The following is a 21,349-nucleotide window of genomic DNA, read 5'->3' on the forward strand; positions in this document are numbered from 1 at the left end:
AAATGCAGCAAACCTGCCCATGGTCAGGAGACCAGGACCAAATCAAATCCAGGGTTTAAGGGTTTAAGCCTGAGGACATGAATATAAAGAAAATGCTTTTTGCTATTATAGGGTTATAAGAACAGAATTAACACATTTTTATTACAATATTAATTATTGTATTACTACATGGTCACAGTCTGGCTTCAGTCTCTATATACTAGAACACTGAAAATGTTTTAGAAAATTTTACAAAAGTACAGCTTACTTAACTTTGAAAATCTTGTTACATACATTCTTCACTGATTAGGTGCTTTAAATATGTAGCCATGAACTACAGATGAAATTTAGTTTAAACTAACCTGTGGCTAATTTACAGAAATGTTTATTAATGTACATTATCCCTGGTAAAAAAAATAATAATAATAAATAATAATAATAATAATTAGAAAATAGAATGCAAAGATCTAATATGGAAAGCCTTAAATTTCTATTCCAAAGATAAATTTTAAATGCATGCTAATACATTGAGAAGAAACAGGAAGAGCTATAGCTGCATTGTGGAAAAAGTCCCTGGATCATAATTCTGACTCACTGCAAAAACACAAAACTCTGGAGGAACTTGAGAATTAATTCATCTGGATCTATTTTAGAAATACTGTGGCTTACTTTTCTAGAAAAACCTGCATCATATGATATCCTGCTGAACCTGGGCTTCCGCAATTACACTGTTATTCAGACTCTTCTCATTCATAAACAAAGCTTTACTCAGTGTCAAACGTACAGCACCCTCCTTATTCCAACCACTCCTAGCTCCTGCTCATCGCTTGTAGGTGAAAGGCCGTCGGCCATTGAATGGCGAGTAAATTAACCTGCCCCGCCTCCTGACGTCACGTATGTCCCCTGGCTGTGATTGGCTGGTGATTTAATGAGCGCTGCAGAACAGAAACAGAAAAATCCAACACGTACGGCACGCAGCGTGTGTTGAAGTGTGAGCAGAGCTGCTTCACTGAGCCAAGCGGACCCAAAACAAACCAGCAGGACTGCGGCTCAGAAGAAAGATAAGGGAGAGAAGAGCCTCGCACTGAGAGAGATAACCATCCTTATTTATAAAGCTGGAAGCTCATTTTATATTTTATTTTGTTGGTTTTTGCACTGCAGCTGATAGCGGATGCATTTTTTTCTCCATTATGTAAATTAGATATTTTTATGCGCCTCTTTACACGAGAGTGGACCTTGCAGTAGCATTTCTGCTGAACATTTCTAGATAAGAACAGTGAGGGAGCAGAAGACATGGAGAAAGCACAGGGCTTCTCTCCGGACAGAAACGTCCTCTGCCTGTTTGATGTGGACGGCACTCTGACACCACCGAGAGAGGTGAGCTCGCTTCCCATCGATAATCTTATTATTATTGTTATGATCAGATTTCATGACAGCTCTCTCCTCTTCTGCCCTCATCATTGACCTCTGATGAGAGGCACCTTACTGTAGAGAACACGGTGTCCTGATGACTTCACGTGCTCTTTCTCACAGTGTTTACTTTCCTTTTGCACTCCTTGCTCCTCCTATACACATACCCAGGTACGGGTCTGCGGGGATGCACACGGGTGTATATCTTCAGTGTTATATTAATGGTGCTCCATGGCGATCTCTGCAACTGACCAATCACAGGGCTGTGATGTAATAGTTGCATCTCGGAGAAAAAAAGTGTAGGGCGACACTATGCACTTTAAGATGCAATAAACTCATAACTGTCAACCAGGAGGTTTCAATCCAATGTGAATTCAAACCTGTATTTATTATTTGAGGTGTTTTTTACAATTTAATTACCAAGTTTTTAACCTTTCACAACATCAACTGTGCATCAGAAAGTCCTTCTATCATAAGGTACTGAAGACAGGCTTCGCCATGCAGCTGCATGCAAAGCCTCTCAGTAAGGTACACATGTTGCTGTGCAGAATAACTGAGAATGCATTGCTCAGCTGGCTTATTGCAGGAAATTTAAAATAACCATTTTTGTTACCAGTTATCTAAGGTTTAATAGAGCCTTTGATTTTTGTATCTGGAGCGTCTGATTTATGCACACTCTCTTGTTCTTTTGTCTTTGACTTTCTATGCTCAGTTTCATGCAGGATCACTGGTGTGTGTGTGAGTGTGCGTGTGTGCAGGACGCGTCAGTGCCCGGATATTGCATAATGTGGTCTCCTTTGAGTGCAGTTCGGGGAGTTTTCCTCCTTACATTGGGAAACTTTAAATCTGCTCCAAATAAATGACACTACACCTCTTTGCAAGATAGAGAGCTTGTTGTTGATGACGATATGTGTGTCTGTTTAGGTGTGTTTGTGTCATTAAAACATAAAGTGATAATTAAAGTGTGTTTTTCCTGTTTGTAGAAAATCGACCCAGAGCTGGATGAGTTCTTCCAGACTCTGCGTAAGAAGGTGAAGATCGGCATCGTGGGAGGGTCGGACTACTCGAAGATTGCAGAGCAGCTTGGGGAGGGAGATGATGGTGAGGAGATCTCTTCCTGTCTCAGCCACAGACGCTTGTGATTCAGCAAGCTCCATCACCCAACATGCCCTGACACAGGCTGCAGGGAGTAGAGCTGAGGTTATGATTAATTCTGGAAATAATTTTGTATTTAAGCCGCAAATTAAACTAAAGCAAGCTTCCTTCTAAACGCGAGACCTGCCATAAATAAATAACAGCGCAAGCTGGTTCGGCCAGTCATTAACTTCATGTGTGTTGCATGTATGTTCACTTCACTTTATGATCTTGTGATTCCCCAAACCAGCAGCCAAAGCACACAATTGTAACACGGGCATTGCACCAGCAGCCTCTCAGCTGAGTTCACGCCCAGCTGCTGCAGGCAGGCTGATAACCTGTCTGTCAGTCAATATGAGGTTACCGCTGGAATGCAGCTGCAATGTGCTTAAAAAGAGCTCGGCAGTTTCATTTACCCTGCCAAGTGTGCCAAAGGTGAACCTTCACTTACTTTGTGTTACAATGTCACAGGTAATATTAACGTTGCGTATTTGAAATTTGATACAGCTGTTGTAACTAACATGTTTTTATGCAGTTCTGCATGCTTTTGTTTTACTGGCTTTTGCCTCTGTTAAAGTTATAAAAGCAGCTTTAACACAGGCTCAGCTACAGAGCTTCCTCATCATTGTCTTAGTGCAGAGTGAGTGTGAAAGTCAGGAGGATTAAACTCGTGTAGCCAGCGTTACATACACTTTAATCTGCTGCTGGGTAAATATAGCAGCTATGTCTTCCGATTAGCGAAGGAGCTGCTCCAAATTTAGTATGTAGGTTAAAGAGAAATAGATGAGCACATTTAGGTACATTTGACCCGTCTCTTTTCTTGCAGTGATACACAAGTTTGATTATGTGTTTGCTGAAAATGGGACAGTGCAGTACAAAGATGGGAAACTCCTCTCAAAACATGTAAGTCCTCCTATACTCAGATACACATTTTTATGTCCTGATTCAAAAAATAACAGTAACAAGAATACAAGTAGAATTGTAATGAAAGGAAGATTGCACAAAAGCATAAAGAAAGTAATTTGCTGTCATAAACCATGTTGTAAAACTTAGTTTTACTCCATTTGTTTACCCTGGTCTTTTCGTGTATTTTAATCCCTGCAGGCCATTCAAAACCAGATCGGGGAGGAGCTGCTGCAGGACCTGATCAACTTCTGCCTCAGTTACATGGGACTTATCAAACTGCCAAAGAAAAGGTGAGATGGTAAAAAGAGCTCACAAGAATTAGGCTACAAGCTATTTTAACCTAAGGCAGAAAGACAAACCTGAATTCCAGCTTTTCAGGAATGTGAGGTATTTTAGCAATGACCTGAGGCACTGAAGCAAGAAAACACAATTGTGTTGTGATTTCTCATCAAATATGAAGCTATAACATTATGTTTAAACTCAAGTATTATATCCTGACGATGCCTTTCTGCCGCAGGGGTACATTTATTGAGTTCAGGAACGGAATGATCAACATCTCCCCCATCGGTCGGAGCTGCACGGCAGAGGAACGAATTGAATTTTCTGAAATCGACAAGGTAAACTTCATTGGCAGAAGTACTTTATTCAGAAGCAAACACCATGTATTTATTTATTGTCCCTGCAGGCATTTTAGTAACAGCAAAACTTATGCAGTGCAGTTAAGCTGCCATTTCTTTGCAACAAAAAAAGGGTGAAAAAGCAACAAAACATTGTAAAAAAAACATCTGAATAACATCTGACTTCCGGGACAAAGTCCTTTTGACAGACGAGACCAAGATTAAGATGTTTGGCCAAAACGAAACACAGCATATCAGCATGAACACCTTAGACCAACCATTAAACACTAGGGGCGGTGGAAGAAATCGATAAAGCATAGCATTATGATAATTTGTGTGGCAATATTGTACTGATAAGGATACAAGGACAGGTAAATATTTATATTTTATAAATTAAATTAAGACATTCTGGGAATACCTGTGAACATGCACTGCTTTCTAGAGATAACATTAACCGAGCAAACTCGCATTTAATCAGCTGAACTGAAAACTCATCCAACACTGAACACGCTTACCTTGACAAAGCTCTCTGCTAATTCAGATCAACATAAGGGATCAGTATTTCTGCATGAGTAAAAATAGGACAGCAACCTCCTTAAGTCTAAAAAACAATCTCTGGCTGTCTGCTGATCCTTCTACCAAGCACAGTGATAATTAAGCTTTGATTTACACTCACAGGATATTGAGTTCACCGTTAACTCCTCTGTATACCAAAGTATTCTAGACTCAAATGCGAAGCCATCTGTTTAAAAGCTAAAGCTTGGTCCAAATTGGGTCATGCAACAGGGCAACGATCCCAAGCACATCAGCAAATCTACAACAGAACGTCTGAAAGAGAAAAGAATGAAGGTGTTGCAATCAAAGCCCAGGCTTCAATTTGATTAAAATGCAGTGGTGGGACTCTAAGAGAGCTGTGCATAAACAAATATCCACAAATCGCAATGAACTGAATCAATGTTGCAAAAACGAGTCGGACTGAATTCCTCCACAGCTCTTCGAGTTATTGCTGCTAAAGGTGTTTCTACAATCTACTGACTCATGGGGTGCACGAAGTTTTTCCACACACTGCATTTGATTTAGTTTTAGATTTAAATAATTTTAGAAGCTGAAGGACCAGATGATTGATTTTATTATGTCCTGACATATGAACCTTAAAATTAAATATCAAATATCAGTCACTGAGAGTTACAGCAAGTCGTGTTACTGTCTCGGTTACAAAGACAAAGGACGTTAAACAATGGCGAGCTTTCAGGACCGCTTAACAAGCTGCCCATTGATGGCTCACAGACACAGGCGATATGGAGGAAGTCGAAGGTTAACTCTTCAGTTACCTGCTAACATTTAAATTCCTGCATTCTCTGCTGTATTCATAGAGAAAATGACATGGCTACTGCAGCGGTTTCTGTGAACTTGACGAACTTTTACATTGCAAAAGCACTTTTACTTCGTTTTTGCCATCGAGCTAACTGGGTTGTCATTCCCTCCACAGAGAGAGAAGATCAGAGAGAAATTTGTTGCTGCTCTGAAAAAGGAGTTTGCTGGAAAAGGACTACGGTTTACTAAAGGTGAGAGAGTTTAAACTGAAAGCATCTTCACACCCACTGATAAATATAATAAAGCTCTCTGTAAATCTTCATGCAAGAAAGCTGACATTACTGGGACACACCTCTTGAAGCGATGATTAAAATAGTATGCAACTGATACTTTATCACTCTGATTGTAATTTATTTGTCTTGGTAATCACTTCAGTTATCATCAAAACATCAGCTATTATTTCATACCTGAACCAGCCAAATCAGTTCACCATCATCAGCCTAACACTGGTTCTTTCAGGCTTTGAACTATTTTAAGCGACTCACTCTTCTGGTTTGTCAGACCAGTAAGACCGCCTTTGTTTTTATGTTGTTTTCATGTTCAGTTAAGTCAGTATTCAGCTCAATACCATGTAGTTTAATGACAAACCACATCTATCTGCCTGCTGTATCTTATCTCAGTTTACAAAGAGGCCCCTCTGTCTCCCACCTGTATGCAGTGTCTTGGACCTTGTACTGTTGTGTTACATGTGCGGAGGACTGTGCCCGGAGATGTGCTCTGACCGGAGAGTCGCGTTACTGTGACGTGTTATCACGTTCACTTTGAGAGATTGTAACACTTGATGCAGTTTTTTAAAAATGTAAGACTTGCACTAATGCTGACATAATTTTTGCCAATGTATTGTTTTTTAACTCTGCTGATGGAGGCGAGCAGTGTGAGAGACTGACATTAAACAGGTGATTTATGGGATTTTCTATGAAAACGAGATTGGAATTAAGGGCCTTTCTTAGATCTCAAGTCGAGGATACAGAGGAATCATTCCAGATGTTTTTAATGTCTGCCTGCTGTATCTTATCTCAGTTTACAAAGAGGCCCCTCTGTCTCCCACCTGTATGCAGTGTCTTGGACCTTGTACTGTTGATCTGAGGCCTCGGTTAACTATTACACACTCGCTGTTCCCTGTCTTGCTTTATTAAAGTGTGTCAGGGAAGGTGAATCAAGTACTTGATGTTTGCTTACGTGCTCCATGAGGTGTGAACTTCAGCTGGTGATGCATGAAGGCTGCCCACATGCGAGACAGCTGGCCTTGTTTACCCACGGCAAACCTGCTTGTGAACATCCTCGACATGTAGCAGCAAAAGAAGGGATTAGATCTTACTTCCCCAGATAAATGAATAGAAAGATACTGAGCATCAGTGTTGGTCAAGTTACTTGAAAAAAGTAACTTGACCAACACTGACCAACATACTTCCCCAAATAAGTAATCCCATTACTTTACTGATTACTTATTTTCAAAAATAATTAATTACTTAGTTACTTAGTTACTTTTTAAAAACACGATTTACAACCTGAAGAGGTGATAAAGCGATAGATCTTTCAGCCCAATTCTACTTTTTCTACATAATCCATCATACAAAATGTAATCAAATGGAAAAGTCTCTTTTTAAAACTTGTTTTATTAGTTTTAATCTTTTAACTTTATGCATCAAGCAAAAATTTAATTATATGCAACATTCTCTGACTGGAAGAAATTTGTTTCATATTTAAACCTATTTTCTGCACATTCCAGCACATAAAATATTTTTTTTGTGTGTGTTTACACTCAGTCTTTCAAATAGATGCAAGTAAAACACAGCAGAAAATAAATAAAGTCAAAGACTAGCGGTCCTTTTGCTCTATTTTCACCTGTAAAGCAGGAGTGGGGTAGGCGGAGGTTTACCCTGGTGCAGGTGTGCCGCAGCGGTCAGTTGAAGAATCTGCGAGTTTCTCTGTGAGTTTCCCATTACGTCGTAGCGCACTCGGTGCTTGCTTGGAAGTTTAGGGTTTTTTTTCGCTGTAAAAACAAGTTTTCTTCCCACGCACGATGGACACTAATGTTTTTGTCGCTTTTTATGGAATCAAACTCAAAGTAAGGTCAGTACTTCCAAGCTTTAAACGCTGCACGCTCATACTCTCTCCCGCACTTGATATATGATCCATTGTTGATCTGCACACAACTGTTGTCACGAACGTCGCACTCGCTTACGTCACTGTCGTGAGACATTCTCACAAAAAAAATCACGGTTTTAGTAACGCAGTAACGCAGCGTTCCTACGGGAAAGTAACGGTAATCTAATTACCGTTTTTGCAATAGTAATCCCTTACTTTACTCGTTACTTGAAAAAAGTAATCGGATTACGCGTTACTGCCCATCTCTGCTGAGCATATACTTGTATTCTCTTTTGTTTAAAGCAGCTGTGTGTGTTTTATTAATGACACCTAAAGAAACAGGTCAGTCAATCCAGAGGATGTGCAGCGGTGGTGATTTATTAGTTTGTTTTGCTCAGAGTTTATCTTCCTGCGAATGGCTGCTGATATTAGCTGATCTCTGCGATAGGAGTTATATAACTGAGTGACACTCTATCCAATCTGCATTGAGAGTACAGAATGTAAGGGACACTGTGCACACAAACATTTGACACGAGGTAAACGACACCCTGTGTGTTCTTCAATTAAATAATGCCTGTAGTTTAAAGAAGGCTCTGTTTATATGAGGAAGGCGATTAAGAGGTGGATGTATAACTATTTAGCTGAAGCGGTTGAGTAAGTTTGGATAAAGGTCAGATGTGTACATCTGTGCAGTGTCAGCAGTCATCTGGGGGCAGTTGATGAGGGTGAAGAATGCATGTCGAGGGTTGGGGTGGGTTGATTACAGATGTGACTGAAGAACTGCCATGTTTAAAGTCTGAGGTTGAAGGTGTTTAGGACAGAGGCGTGTGGAGGGTGTGTGAGGGAAATAGCGCTCTGATTGGTTGGAAGCTTCTCGGCTTTTGTTGTTGTTTTTGAGCTCTAAAGGCTTTAACTGAAAGACAAGATGGCAAAAAAATGTAAGGTATGATGGGGGAAAGAGAGAAAGAGGTCCTGCTAAAGGCCTCCGAGCGAGATGTTTCACCCACATTTCACAGTTTAAATGTCACCGGGGTCATTCAAGTCAGCACAGAGCAACGACAGAGCTTCTTCTGTTACATTTAGAGTTTAAAAAAAAACTTGAGCTGCAACATAAATCACCCTGCAGCCATGATAATATCTCTGCTCCCTTTTCTGTGACTCTTTAAACACAGAAAAGTGCTCAGCGCTGTTTCGACAAAGATTGACGTACACAAGTGTGTTTTGGGGACACATTCCTTTTCCTAGTATGCTGTTTTCTCTGCCAACAAAGTTCCTAGAAAAACACTGCTGTATGTTGTCAGTAAGAAGCCAAAAGAATTTTTTTTTTACTTTATAATACAAGCTATTCTTTGAAGCTATCATTCGCGAAACACACAGTGTACATTTAAAGTCTGAGTCATTATAATGACAGCCATGTTTCTTGTCATTATCTCCTCTTAGGTGGCCTCATCAGCTTTGACATTTTCCCAGAGGGCTGGGACAAGAGACTCTGTTTAGAGGTGCTGGAGAGGGAAGGCTTGGATGCCATCTACTTTTTTGGCAATGAGACCTCAGATGTAAGTTCAGTCATAAACGGTTAAAAAGCAGGAATGTTCTGGAGACTACAACACCCCAACTGTATGTGATTGTGAAATAGCTCATTGATTGGCCAGTCAGGCTTTCATTTTTCATATTTTGTGCTTTGGCATGTTGAAGACAATTGTGAAAAACTCTTCACATGGTCACAACTCATCAGCCACAGTGTAACCACTCTGTAAGTAAGGCCTTGTTGTACCTCTTGTTTTCCTATGATGACCATAATTTATAAAATGAATGTTTATTCTATTAAAAATGACTTGAAACTATAACTTCCTAGGGAAGTGTTTATGATTTCTATCCAGTCCGACTTGTTTTAGCTAACAGAGAAGTCCTCCCCCTTCTGGCCATTAGAAAGAATGCTGGTCTAAAGGTTTAAATCTGACTTGCTTTCACTTTTACATGAGATGTTTAATTGGCACCAAGGAGTTTTGCAGTTTCAGTAAGCCTGTTTATGTTTTTCCTAGATGTTTTCATTTATGAGCAATTGCATATCTAGAAAAAGTGCAGAAATTAGACAAAGTGACTTCCTGGATTAATAGCATTAGATTCTACATGTACTGGCCACTTCATTAGGTACAGGTCAGAATGGGGAAGAAGTGACTTTGAACGTGCCGTCGTTGTTGATGTCAGATGGCCTAACGTGAGCGTTTACACAGAAAAATAGAAAATATCAAGCGGGCTACAGAAGCAGAAGATTTGTTGTAAACAGCATGAAATCCATCCTGCCGGCTGGTGGTGTAATGGTGTGTGTACCAATGAGCATCATTTAAACACATCAGCCTATCTGACTATGTTCATCCCTCGTACCATCTGACAAATTTTCAGCAACTGTCTGATGCTATCATGTTGATTTGGACCAAAATCTCTCTTTGAATCAGTTTGATAAGTTTTGATCAAAATTCATTTTTACCATATTTGACAGAAATAACGTGGAGACGTATAACTTAGTTTTTCTATGAGGATGTAAAAGGGTGTAGATGTGAAGAGAAACAGCTGCACTTCTGGGAAACCCTGGAAAGACTCCTGCTTGTTAAGTGTCCATTCAGTTGTTTTGCAATCTCAGTCCAACGGTCCCAGAATAATCAGGCCTCAGCCAAATGAAGCTTTATCTGTTTTTTATGGTTTGTTTTGCTCAGAGAGAACAAAACAAGCCAAACCAGGCGGCACTAATCTAATGGTTTTTCTTTTCTCTCTGCAGGGAGGAAACGACTATGAAATTTTCAACGACCCACGGACCATCGGCTTCACGGTCTACTCTCCAGAGGACACAGCTCGGCTCTGTCGGGAGCTTTTCTTTGACGCTTTACCACATGAGTCCTGATGTCCCGAACTGCCCCCTTTCTCCTCAAGCCCCGTCTGAACACGAGTCTGTGGCCGTCTGCTGGCGAGCTCAGACTGTTTTAAAGTGATGAAAGGTACCAATACCGATCTCTCCATGTTTTTAATATTTCTACTAAATTTAAATGGACTGAAGCGGGGTGAATGAGCTACACCTGTTCGGAAAGTCGCAGTTCTTTTTTTCTTTTTTTTAAAGAAGGGACGTTGACGAGGGAAGTGTTACATGTGCGGAGGACTGTGCCCGGAGATGTGCTCTGACCGGAGAGTCGCGTTACTGTGACGTGTTATCACGTTCACTTTGAGAGATTGTAACACTTGATGCAGTTTTTTAAAAATGTAAGACTTGCACTAATGCTGACATAATTTTTGCCAATGTATTGTTTTTTAACTCTGCTGATGGAGGCGAGCAGTGTGAGAGACTGACATTAAACAGGTGATTTATGGGATTTTCTATGAAAACGAGATTGGAATTAAGGGCCTTTCTTAGATCTCAAGTCGAGGATACAGAGGAATCATTCCAGATGTTTTTAATGTCTGAACTGTACGTGTTTGACTGTTTTACCATGTGATCACAGGAACATTGGATTTTTGTTTTAACTTCTTTAACAGAAAGAAGCTTGGTGCCATTTCTCATTCTGCTTCTCAAAGCTTTATAAATCACATCCAAGGGAAGGTTCTAAAGATTCTTTACTGTAATCAGTGAATTAAGCTACTGTCACTGTATACTTACGTGGCTCAATATGGAAACTTTTTCTTACAAGCTGGGCTTTTGCCTGCATGTGATACGCGTGACTGCATCTGCTGATGGTTTTCCAGTTGTACGACATTATCAACAGCTGCTTAAAGTGGAACATTCAGGCTCATTTCCAGCTGCTTATATTTATTTGACTCATGCTGATCAAACTAGTCTTTATTTATCCTACATTGAGCCTTGCTGCAGATCGTCCTCTGTCTGAAACAAGCCACTTTAGCTCCTCTCCTCTTATGCAAGCTTTCTTCTGATTGGCTGCTTGTCCTAAACCAAAGGTTTGAGAACAACAGGAGAGAATTGGGTTCTGAGGATATCAGTAGATGGAGCCGATATTGGAAAAAACTCAGTGAAACTAAGGTTTTAGAGCAGTCTGAAGCTTGAGGTGTTCATTCATGTACAAGCATAATAGGTCCTCTTTAACCTCCTGGTGTCCCCATATGTGGACATCACATTTTGGGTTATTTAGACCAAAATACTCAATTTTGCTCTACAAGGGCCTGATATCCACTTACGAGGACATTATGCTGCTACTGTTCTGTCGAAATTTTAAACGAATATCCTCATATGTGGCTCTTATTTTTCTTAAAAACAAAAATAAGGTAAAAAAAAAAAAAAATCTGGTAATTCTTTGTTTTTACATTCATCGGGCCCCAATCAGCCCAAATATCAGAGAAATTAAAAATGCATGCTGTGGAAGAGTTCGGGTCTTAGGAGGTTAAAGTGTTTCAAAAATGCCTTTTAATGATGTTTAAAATGTGTTGGCATCATTTTTCAGTCACATCTGTTATTGGTTTGAAAAAAATCATCGTACTTCATGGATCATTGATGCGAATATGTGGATTTTAGTAAGTCATATATGGAACATATCTGTTTCTGACTGTAAGCACTCCTTCAACCTGAAAGACTACAGGGGTCGTGTAGACTGACATGCACATCTGGATATGAGCCTGTAAACTGACTGTAAGATTGGTAACATATGGATGAAAATGAACTGTATTAAATGTTTATTCATTTTCTGTTCAGTGTGATATGTTGTCTAAGGACCTCAATGTGTTTTCCAGTAACTCTTTATTGAACATCAAAGTGTGCAGGAATCACTTGTCTACTTGTTTCTCCAGTCAGAGCTCTCTGTTGGTGTTGGTGTTTTTCTCAGCTATTTTACATGTGAAGCACTTCAGGCTGACAAAAACTTTCTCTGTAATCTTGTCACGATTCCTTTCCTGGGTGTGCTAACACTGCAGAGACAAAGAGTCCAGCTCCACCTCTCTGTGGTTGAATTGGAGACTGAAGCCAGAAACAAAGCCAGATTGGGACGGTGGCTCTTCAGTAAACAGCCTTTTACCTGTCTTTCTATACCCAGTCACTAGATGGCCTCTGACTTAGAGCTGCAAGATTGTCATTTTATTCATGCTTTTTGTTGCAGCTCTTTTTCTCGCTTCCTCCTTCTTTGTTGTCAACTTCTTTGACTGTTGTCAGCTGATTATGGTGTGATAAGCCCCTATTCCTGCACATGATCCACATCCTGCCTTCCACCCTGACCACCACGCTTTCCTCCCACTGACTGGACATGTTCAAGTTGTCCTATCCACCAATCAAGCTGCAAACATCATCACTGCACTGGCTGACTGTCCACTGGATGGATTATAATATCAGGCTGTACTTGTTAATACTTGGTTTTATATTGAATATATCTCAAACAAACCTTAATAATTTCTTTTCTAATTAAAAACCCATTAAACCATTGAATATTATATTTCATGTAACTAACTGTGCATGAAATAGTTACCATAGAGGCTTGTTACTCATACAGCACATACTCACATTTAAAATGGTCTCAACGAGAACTTCTATTGTGTTAGAAGCAAAATAAAAAATTAAAAAAAGCAAAATTAATCAGTCTCTAATAAACTGTTTAAGGGAAAGAAAAATCACCGTTTTCCTTGTTTACTTATGTGATTTTTTTTTATCAGTGCTTATTTCTTATACATAATAACAGCTTAACAGTTTAAAACAAGACTCTCCAGCAGCTACATCCACAAGAAACAGCCATTTCCTCTGCAAGCCGTCTACCACACAAGCTGCCTGAGTTGCAGTGGTCAAGCATTTTTCAAAATAGACACACCTTCCAAGAGTCAAGTGAATCCTAACCTGCTTTAATGTTCTTTCAAGGCTCAGTAGAAGTGATGACTAGGATTACCACAACGGTGGCTCGTCTACAGAAAGACAAAAACACCAATTAATGAAGTTAAATTTCACAATGAAAAAACTAAAAAAAATCAGGCAGTGACACTGACAGAAAGACAGAGACTCAGTGGAATGCATAAAATGATTTACAGTACAGTTTTCAACCTGAAGAACAACAATATGACAATATGCACTATTGGCACCCAGCTCTGCAACTCTGCAGTCAAGTTGGTTGCAGCCCGTTCTCGTTCTCATGGCGTCTAATACTCCCGTTTTGGTAAAGCCACTGGCGCACACACACGGTGGCCTTTTAGGTTTAGACATTAGGTGTGTAACAAAAACCCTTTGGGATCACATTTTTCCCCATCTTTCAGGATTTATTTTTCACATTTTTGCATTTGTTAGTTAGTACAGCGAAAGGAAAGTGGTGAAATAATTAGGCCTGAAAACTAAAATCATCCAGCAAAAACCAAGTAAACCACATTTCAAAGTGTTAAGCTCTCAAACAGGAAGCAAACAAATGAATCCTGGCAAACTATCTTCTGAGTTGCAGCACCACCATCCCTGCAACCTCCTCATGTGGACTTTAAAGAGGACCATTAACTTGCAGCGTGCACAAATGCCACAGGCAGTGTGTTGAGGTCCAGACGTCAAAGGACATCTTATGCATAATTTGGCAACACAAGCCGCATCTGAGAGAACAGCAGGATTTGACGCTCTGGGATGAGAACGCATTGGCAGTTCACAATCACAATGACTCAGTAAATCACACACATATATGTTTCTATGAACAGAAAACAAAATGTACACACAAGTAATCCATGGCTCCAGATCCTTTGACGAAAGGATTTTTTTTAAAAACAAACTAAGACAAATGTCTCGAGTACCGCTGCAGTTTTCGTATTGAAAGTTTCTTAAGTGCAACTTTTAACTGCATTATTTGAAAAACAAAGCAGTCTGACATAGAGACGCACAAACAAACCAACAAGCGAACGATAAAATGAAGTGACCACAAACAAGACAATACAGTAAAAGGTGGTTATTCTTAAAGGAAACGCTTGCAGTAACCTGTATATATTTCATATTTTTGAAATGTTAATGTTTGATCTTGTCTGCCTCGGTCTCCCATCACAACAGACAACATTTAAAAGTTTACTCTAACATTGACAATAACACAGAAGAACATTTCCCTCTCAGTTGTGTGTCTTAAAATGGTGATCTGAAACAAAAAGGAGGTCCTGTCATGGGTGCAAATATGGAAGTAGTTACTGTAAGATTTGTAGGGATTTTGTTTTTGTGGGTTTTTAATGCTAAACCAGTTTTAACTTCTTTAGATCTTTTCAGACTTAATACTATTTTTTAAATATTTTAACACATTGAATACAAAGTTCCTACTCATCTGTTCAAAGTTGGACATGTGAGTATGTTGTGATAAGTGATCTGACCCAGACATGTGATCCCTGAAACTTTGGTGAGCTGCTATCAGGGGAAGTAAAACCGAATCCAGCCTGTTGTTCAACTTTCTCTGCCCAGTTTACTCCTCACTTATGTCAGTTTTCAGAATAATATAACAGCATGATGTCTTTTCTACTTTTTCATCCTTTACAGACCCATCCTTTCAAAGCTCTCACAGGTCAGTTTACAATCCCAAACAAAATTCATGAGAGCAGTGGACACTTTTGAACAGGACATGTCAGCTCTGTAGGGTAGACACAAAAACAACTTCATTATTGACTCTTATTAACACCGGGCATGTTTTCTGTGAAAGGAAAACCTTTAAAAAAAAAGTGTCAGTCCCAGAGCCCCTCTTTCAGCGCACACCAAATCCAGTCCAGTGCAGCCCAACAGGCCCACAGCTCTCTCCCTACGAGCTGATGATCTGCCCAGACCAGGTCTCATGTTTCGTTCCTGGCTTGAGGTGTGCGATCTTCACCTCCACCGCCTGCACCTTCAGGTTTTTGGGTGGGACCCGGCATACTTTGTATGTGACTTCATCTCCCTCGACTGGGACGTATTCCCCCTCGATGCTGAAACGTAGAAAATTCAGGACAATGAAACAGAATTAGAGCGTTTTGCTTTGCAATGAGGATAAAAGCTGACAGGAACACAGAGTGAGGGAAACAATTATTTGATCCATGCCGGAATTTGTAAGTTTGCTTGCTTACAAAAAACAAAGTCTCTAATTTATATGGTAGATTCAATGGAAAACGAAGCAACAAAAGAAATCCAGAAAAAAAGAACAGGTTACATGAAAGTTATCAAATGATTTGCATGTCATTGAGTAATAATGAGTATTTGATCCTCAAGCAAAACATGACCTAGCATGTGGTGGGGAAGTCTTTGTTGGTTAGCACAGTTTATTATAGTCGGTCACCAGGTTTGCACACATCTCATGAGGGATTTGCTACTTCTCTTTACTACTACTCCTATGTTACTCTTTACAGAAATCTTTTAGTTTTCTTTACTGTTGCTTGGCAACTTAAATCACCAGCTCCCTCCACAGATTGTTACGGTTCTGGGTCAGTGTTGACCCAGCATTTTGAGTTTCTTATATTTTGGTCTATTTTTGCATTATGGATTATTTTCTGATGTTCTGGTGCTTTGATTATTATTATTATTATTATTATTATTATTATTATTATTATTATTATCATTATAGATCTGTTTCAGTTATTCTTGGTGAGGTATCAGTTCTTAGGTTTTGGGTTCTCATGTGTATTGCAGTTTCTGTTCAGTGTCTAGTCTGTCTCTGTGTCGTGTCTGCATCTTTGTTTAGTGGTTCCTTGTTTCCTGTCTTATTGTGAAAGTCTTTGTCTTATGTTAGTGTGTGCAGCTTAGCTCCCCCGTCTCGTTAGCCCTGATCTCCCCCAGCTGTGTCTCCCTTCTGTTACCCATTCCCTGATTACCACCCTGTGTATATTAGCCCTGTGTTGTCCTCAACCCAGTGTCGCGTCGTACCCTCAGATCCTGCCTGTGTGTTCCAGTTAGTGGTTTCATGTTTGGTTTCTGTTTTGTTGGTGCCAGCAATAAAGCTGTGGTTTTCAGTTATATTTCCATCTGAGAGTCCTGCACTTGGATCCACATCTCCACCTGCCCGCACACAGAGCCCTGACACAGATTTTCTGGAGACTAGTTTGGCCACTCCATGACCTTAATGTGTTTCTTCTTTAGCCTCTCCTTTGTCGGTATGTTTTGGGTCAGTGTCATGTTAGAAGACCCATCAACGACCCATCAGTGTTCGGCCTGAGGGAGGGAGGATTGCAGTACATTGCCACATCTATTAGTTCCTGAACAAACTGAACCTGTCCTGTACCCTTAGCAGAAAAATAGCCTCAAAGCATAATGTCTCCACCTTTGTGCTTGGCTTTGGGGGTGGTGTTCTTTGACTTATACTCAATATTTCTCTTTGTCCATGCGGGTCAAGTTCGAGACCCACCATGGGTCCAAAACTTGACCCATCATGGAGCTAGATTTTGCTTTCACCTAACCATAATCCTTTCTTCTAATCCTTCTCTGAGTTATTTAGGTGTTCATTGTAAAACTGTAAAACTTCTTGAGCAGAGGGACTTGCAAGATTTCAGTCCATTGCAGCGTGTTCTTGGTTACTGTGGTCCACGCTGCCATAAGGCAAGATCATGCATGAAGCTCCAGATCGAGGACGACTGATATTATATTTCTTCCATTTCCCAGTAATCATGTAGACAGGTGTCTCCTTCTGACCAAGGTCTTTAGTCTATTCCATTCTTTTGCAGGTCTACTGTCTTGTCCCTGATGTCCCTTGGTCGGCCTTTGGTTTTGAGTATCATAGTGGAGAGGTTGGAATGGGAGAAACTGTCAACAGATGTGGTACATGTGCATAATGAGTTTGGATCATAAACATGTGTAACTGACTGATTGTAAGCTGTGTGCCACATCCGTGAGAGTCAGAATTCTTGCAGGTTTGTAGTGGATCAAAGACTTATTTCACACAGTCACATGCAAATCATTTTTTTGTGAGTTAGGAAATTCAAAAATCAGCAGGGGGTCAAATGAGTATTTCCTAGCTGTACAGGAGGCGCCATCAACAATTTATAATCCGCTTATGTAAAAATTACAACAGAAAATCTGTTTTTAACTTTTTCGCGTTATTCACACAACATGTGAGAACCTGTTTGAAAATCACGACCATTTGAAGCCGCTTCTATTTTAACTATTCTGTCTAAATTTCCTCCACACTGCACAATGAACCAAAGAAGCAGCGACTTACAGGGATAGGCTGACATTTGGGAAAATACCAAAACCATTCACATGATGAAGTGTGGAGCTAGAGCACACAGAGGAGAAAGCAGCTCTTTCCCCTCCATTCAGAGCCTAACATCGATCTCTCGTCTCCTCTGAGCTACCAATTAACTTAAAAAGATTTAAAACAGTGGCTGTTGTTTTTACATTTATGTGTACTGACAGAGAAAGCTACATGCCTCCTCCTTCCACTCTCACAAACAGACGTGAGAGTAGTAAAACGCCTCATCCAAGCAACTCAATCCTCTCCAAAATGTAAGACTGCTCTCTTTAAAGGAATTGTTCCCTTTACACAATAAGGTCCAGACATCCGTTCATAGAAAGAAAATTGGAAGACAGCCCCAGGGTAACAGGATCATCCTGCATAATCAGTTTGCACCAGTTTGCAGAGTCTTTACTAACATTTGCCGCATTGCTTGTCAAAAAATCATTTTAAAAAATCACTACAGATGAGCTTTTCCTGGATTCAGAGTAAGAGAAGTAATAAAGTGAGAGAGAAAAATGCTTTCGATTTGAAAATAAGTACAGAGATGTTTGCTCAGTTCTTCCTGTCCTTCCTGTGCAGTTGACACTGCAGATCCGCTATTTTTTATTCAGCTAACACAACATATTAGTCTGCTGTGCGTTCAGCTTTGTTTCCACTCACTCTGAGATGTGAACAAAGATGTCTTCACCGCCGTGGGAAGGTTGGATGAAACCGTGACCTTGTGACCTGGAGAAGTTCTTACATACTCCTTTAAAAACTGGACCTGAGTGAGCGCGCACAGTGCTGTGGACAGAAAGAGGAAGACAATGAAATCGCTTACATCAACAATAAAATAGGCTTTTTATAGTCCAAAAGCTGTTCTGTTCCTCCAGCGGAGAGTAAACAAATAAGACAAAAAGCAGTCTGGAACAATGCTTATGTGATACATTTAATGGGTCACACTCTTTCAGCCTGACAAATGCAGGCGTGGGATAACAGAGAGAAGCATTTAACAAGGAGGTGAGAAAAGCAGATGAAGTGCTGATGAAATCTGCTCCCACACACACTGCCTCACAACGTCACGGCGCAACGACAGCAGAGACGAGAGCACTAATCTGCTGAGGCACAATCGTCCCACGATGTGTCAGTCCTTCACACATTCTGAGTAACAATACTGCAATTTAAAATTACTCTGTAGCAGGTAAAAGTACTCAGCAACCTGGGGTAACCTGTCGGTCAGTGTTGGATCAGATAGTTTAATGTTGCTGCTGTATTGAGTCAAGGTGGAACTACATTAAACTATTTTATATACCTTTAACTTAAGCATACTTAAGTTAAAGCAGTATCTTAATTGCCTCTTGGGGATAAATAAAGTCTCTCTGATTCTGGTTCTGATTATTCTCTTAAATGTAAGCCAAGCATTTTTTTTTTTAAAAAGTAAGAGATGGAAACATTGAAGTAAGATGCAAGTGCATGAGAACTTTTCATCTCTCACTGCTTTGTAAATAATCTAATGATACGTACGCAGAGTATGTGCGGGTGCGTTTGGTCGGCAGTGGGCTGGGCAGTTCTCGCAGCAGGGGCTTCTCCCTTCCTTCCTCCCACACCCGGCTCCTCTCGCTCAAGAAGGGGAAGGATAGGGTGACAGAGCTGCTGGGGGAACGCAGAGGGGTCCCAGAGGGCGATGTGAGACTGGGGTCCGCCATGTCAGACGTGATAAAGAAGAGGACGATTTAGGGGTGGGGGGATGTTGTAGATGTAGCTGCTGACACTGCTGTCTGTCTTCCTGTGTATCTGTTAGCCCGTATGCTCAGAGGGGCCCGCCTCAGTTTGGGAAACAGGTCTGGGGGAAATTCAGGTCAGCGCTGTTGCCTCAGGTCTGTTAGGAGGACTAGCTGTGAGGAAACAGAGAGCAAGAGAGACCAGGGAGATCAAGGAGCTGTCATATTTTGGCCTGATGGTTGAAGCCAAAAACCACAAACAATTCAAAGAACTAGATCCAAATGTATGTCTTCATATAGATAGATGAAGTTCGCTGAAGGAGAAGAGTTATTGTGCAAGCGAGTAGTGTAAATCGCGTTAATTAACAATACATACACTATAAATCTGCAGCCCTCCATGCACATAATGATTCACAAAGCTGGGAGATTTGTCACTGACAGATTAATAAGATGAGCAATGCAACTGGATGCCAACATCTCACATTTTTAAATCCTTAGCAGAGGTCCTATAGTGCAGATGTATAAGACATGGCACATGATGACACAGTTAAAGCTCAGTTCTTCCTTTCAGGTTAAGAAGAGTCACTAAAAGCATTATTTAGCTGTTTCTGTGTTTGGATAAGTGCATAAACTCATTTTGGGATTGCCTCTTTGCAAATATTGATAATATTCAACTTACAGCTACCTGAATTCCACTTCCAATGTATCAATTTTACTCAACTAAAACTAATAACATGGTCCTGAAAACTAACATCACTATATTTCTATATAACACTATATAACACTAATAGCCTATATTTCATATAAACTGGGTAGGATATCGCGCGCGCGCGCGCGTGTGTGTGTGTGTGTGTGTGTGTGTGTGTGTGTGTAGGGTGTATTTTTCTTTACGCCCACTCATCTGATGATGCAGGCACGCTACGTGACGTCAAAACACCTGCAGAAGTCCGCGGAGAGTGGCGCGTTCGTGACGTCAGTGTAATCCCACAGGACTAACTAGAAGGCCCACTTATACTAGCACCTGATATGGCAGTCTGCATGCAAATAAATTAATTAATTAAATTAAATTTAAAGAAAAGCAGCTCTCTGCGTGAATGATAGGTGACTTTTAAGGTGTTTATCACAGAGGGGGGAAAGAAATGAAGCGACAGTTTTCACTTTTACCCACATGCAACAGCTGGAGAACATCTGAATGACAAAATGAATCAAGCAAAAATAATTTAGATGGAAAGGCCTGACTGATTGCGAAGTCTGTCCTCAGAGAATCCACTATTATACACTTTACAACCGGATAAACTGTCGTTTCCTTTGTTTTCGTTTTTCATAGCGTAAAGAAACATTTTCCTCGACTCACACCTGCAAGTGTGCAATTTCTGCGAAAAAATAAGCGGATAAAGCGCTCTGTGTGCTCTGTGTAAGTTGGAACAAAAGCAGGGTGAAAAGTGGCTTCGTCAACAGTCAGAGAGACGACGGAAGGCGACCGATCCTCCACACAATCAGGAAAACACACATCAAGCCTGTCTTTTTCTGATCCAGCTCTGACTGTCAATCAGGCGTGCAAAGAATACAGTACGTCCCGATCCAAGCACAAAGACACACTGACACACACACCCTCTCTGCTGGCACTTACACACGTATGCATTCCCAGAAATGATACTTACTGCATCTGTTCCGTTAGTAGGCTGAGGACGGACAGGGAGTGAGTGCGTGTGTTTTAAGTCAGTGCGTATTATATAACGAGTAATTAAATAAATAAGCCAAATCCGCGCAGATCGACGGAAAACCCTGATGTGACGAAGAGAGAGGCGGGGCGAGTGTAGGGGGGGGGGGGGGGGGTGCTGGTGAGTCTGCGCAGCTGGCGGAGATTCCGATGCCGTGATGTGACTGTGTGTGGGAGAGAAAATGACTTCCCTCATTCCTTGACTTCCATGCCAGCCTCGTGTGGTGAAGGCTGGTTTCACCGTGTATGTCGTTTATGCGCTGCTACTGACGGCTTTGCATTTATAGATTTATACTGATGACTGCT

General features: G+C 40.6%; 2 protein-coding genes across 2 annotated transcripts; one reads left to right on the forward strand and one right to left on the reverse strand.

The window, feature by feature from the left end:
* The first annotated feature begins 958 nt into the window (after positions 1-958).
* Positions 959-12,901, forward strand: pmm1 (phosphomannomutase 1). Its single transcript, XM_085351438.1, has 8 exons — positions 959-1,356; positions 2,373-2,490; positions 3,350-3,426; positions 3,628-3,719; positions 3,947-4,046; positions 5,536-5,611; positions 8,949-9,064; positions 10,285-12,901. The coding sequence occupies exons 1-8, from the start codon at positions 1,273-1,275 to the stop codon at positions 10,405-10,407; spliced, it is 786 nt and encodes a 261-aa protein (XP_085207564.1). The 5' UTR covers positions 959-1,272; the 3' UTR covers positions 10,408-12,901.
* Positions 12,902-13,494: 593 nt separating this feature from the next.
* csdc2b (cold shock domain containing C2, RNA binding b) lies at positions 13,495-21,090 on the reverse strand. Its single transcript, XM_085352154.1, has 4 exons — positions 20,985-21,090; positions 19,127-19,497; positions 18,284-18,406; positions 13,495-15,386 (listed from the first exon to the last, which is right to left on the reverse strand). The coding sequence occupies exons 2-4, from the start codon at positions 19,306-19,308 to the stop codon at positions 15,224-15,226; spliced, it is 468 nt and encodes a 155-aa protein (XP_085208280.1). The 5' UTR covers positions 19,309-19,497; positions 20,985-21,090; the 3' UTR covers positions 13,495-15,223.
* Between the last annotated feature and the right edge of the window lie 259 nt (positions 21,091-21,349).

Source organism: Diplotaxodon limnothrissa, linkage group LG4, assembly GCF_057381915.1.
Source record: "Diplotaxodon limnothrissa isolate DT_005_m linkage group LG4, D_limnothrissa_male_GT1.1, whole genome shotgun sequence".
Lineage (NCBI taxonomy): Eukaryota > Metazoa > Chordata > Actinopteri > Cichliformes > Cichlidae > Diplotaxodon > Diplotaxodon limnothrissa.

Bases quoted from the DNA above. Each gene is read 5' to 3' on its own strand.
- pmm1 (XM_085351438.1), top strand. From the start codon at position 1,273: ATGGAGAAAGCACAGGGCTTCTCTCCGGACAGAAACGTCCTCTGCCTG. The intron at 1,357-2,372 runs GTGAGCTCGCTT...TCCTGTTTGTAG, and splicing joins CTCTGACACCACCGAGAGAG to AAAATCGACCCAGAGCTGGA. The intron at 9,065-10,284 runs GTAAGTTCAGTC...TTCTCTCTGCAG, and splicing joins TTGGCAATGAGACCTCAGAT to GGAGGAAACGACTATGAAAT.
- csdc2b (XM_085352154.1), bottom strand. From the start codon at position 19,308: ATGGCGGACCCCAGTCTCACATCGCCCTCTGGGACCCCTCTGCGTTCC. The intron at 18,407-19,126 runs GTACGTATCATT...TTCTGTCCACAG, and splicing joins CGCACCCGCACATACTCTGC to CACTGTGCGCGCTCACTCAG. The intron at 15,387-18,283 runs GTGAGTGGAAAC...TCTACGTTTCAG, and splicing joins ATCTTTGTTCACATCTCAGA to CATCGAGGGGGAATACGTCC.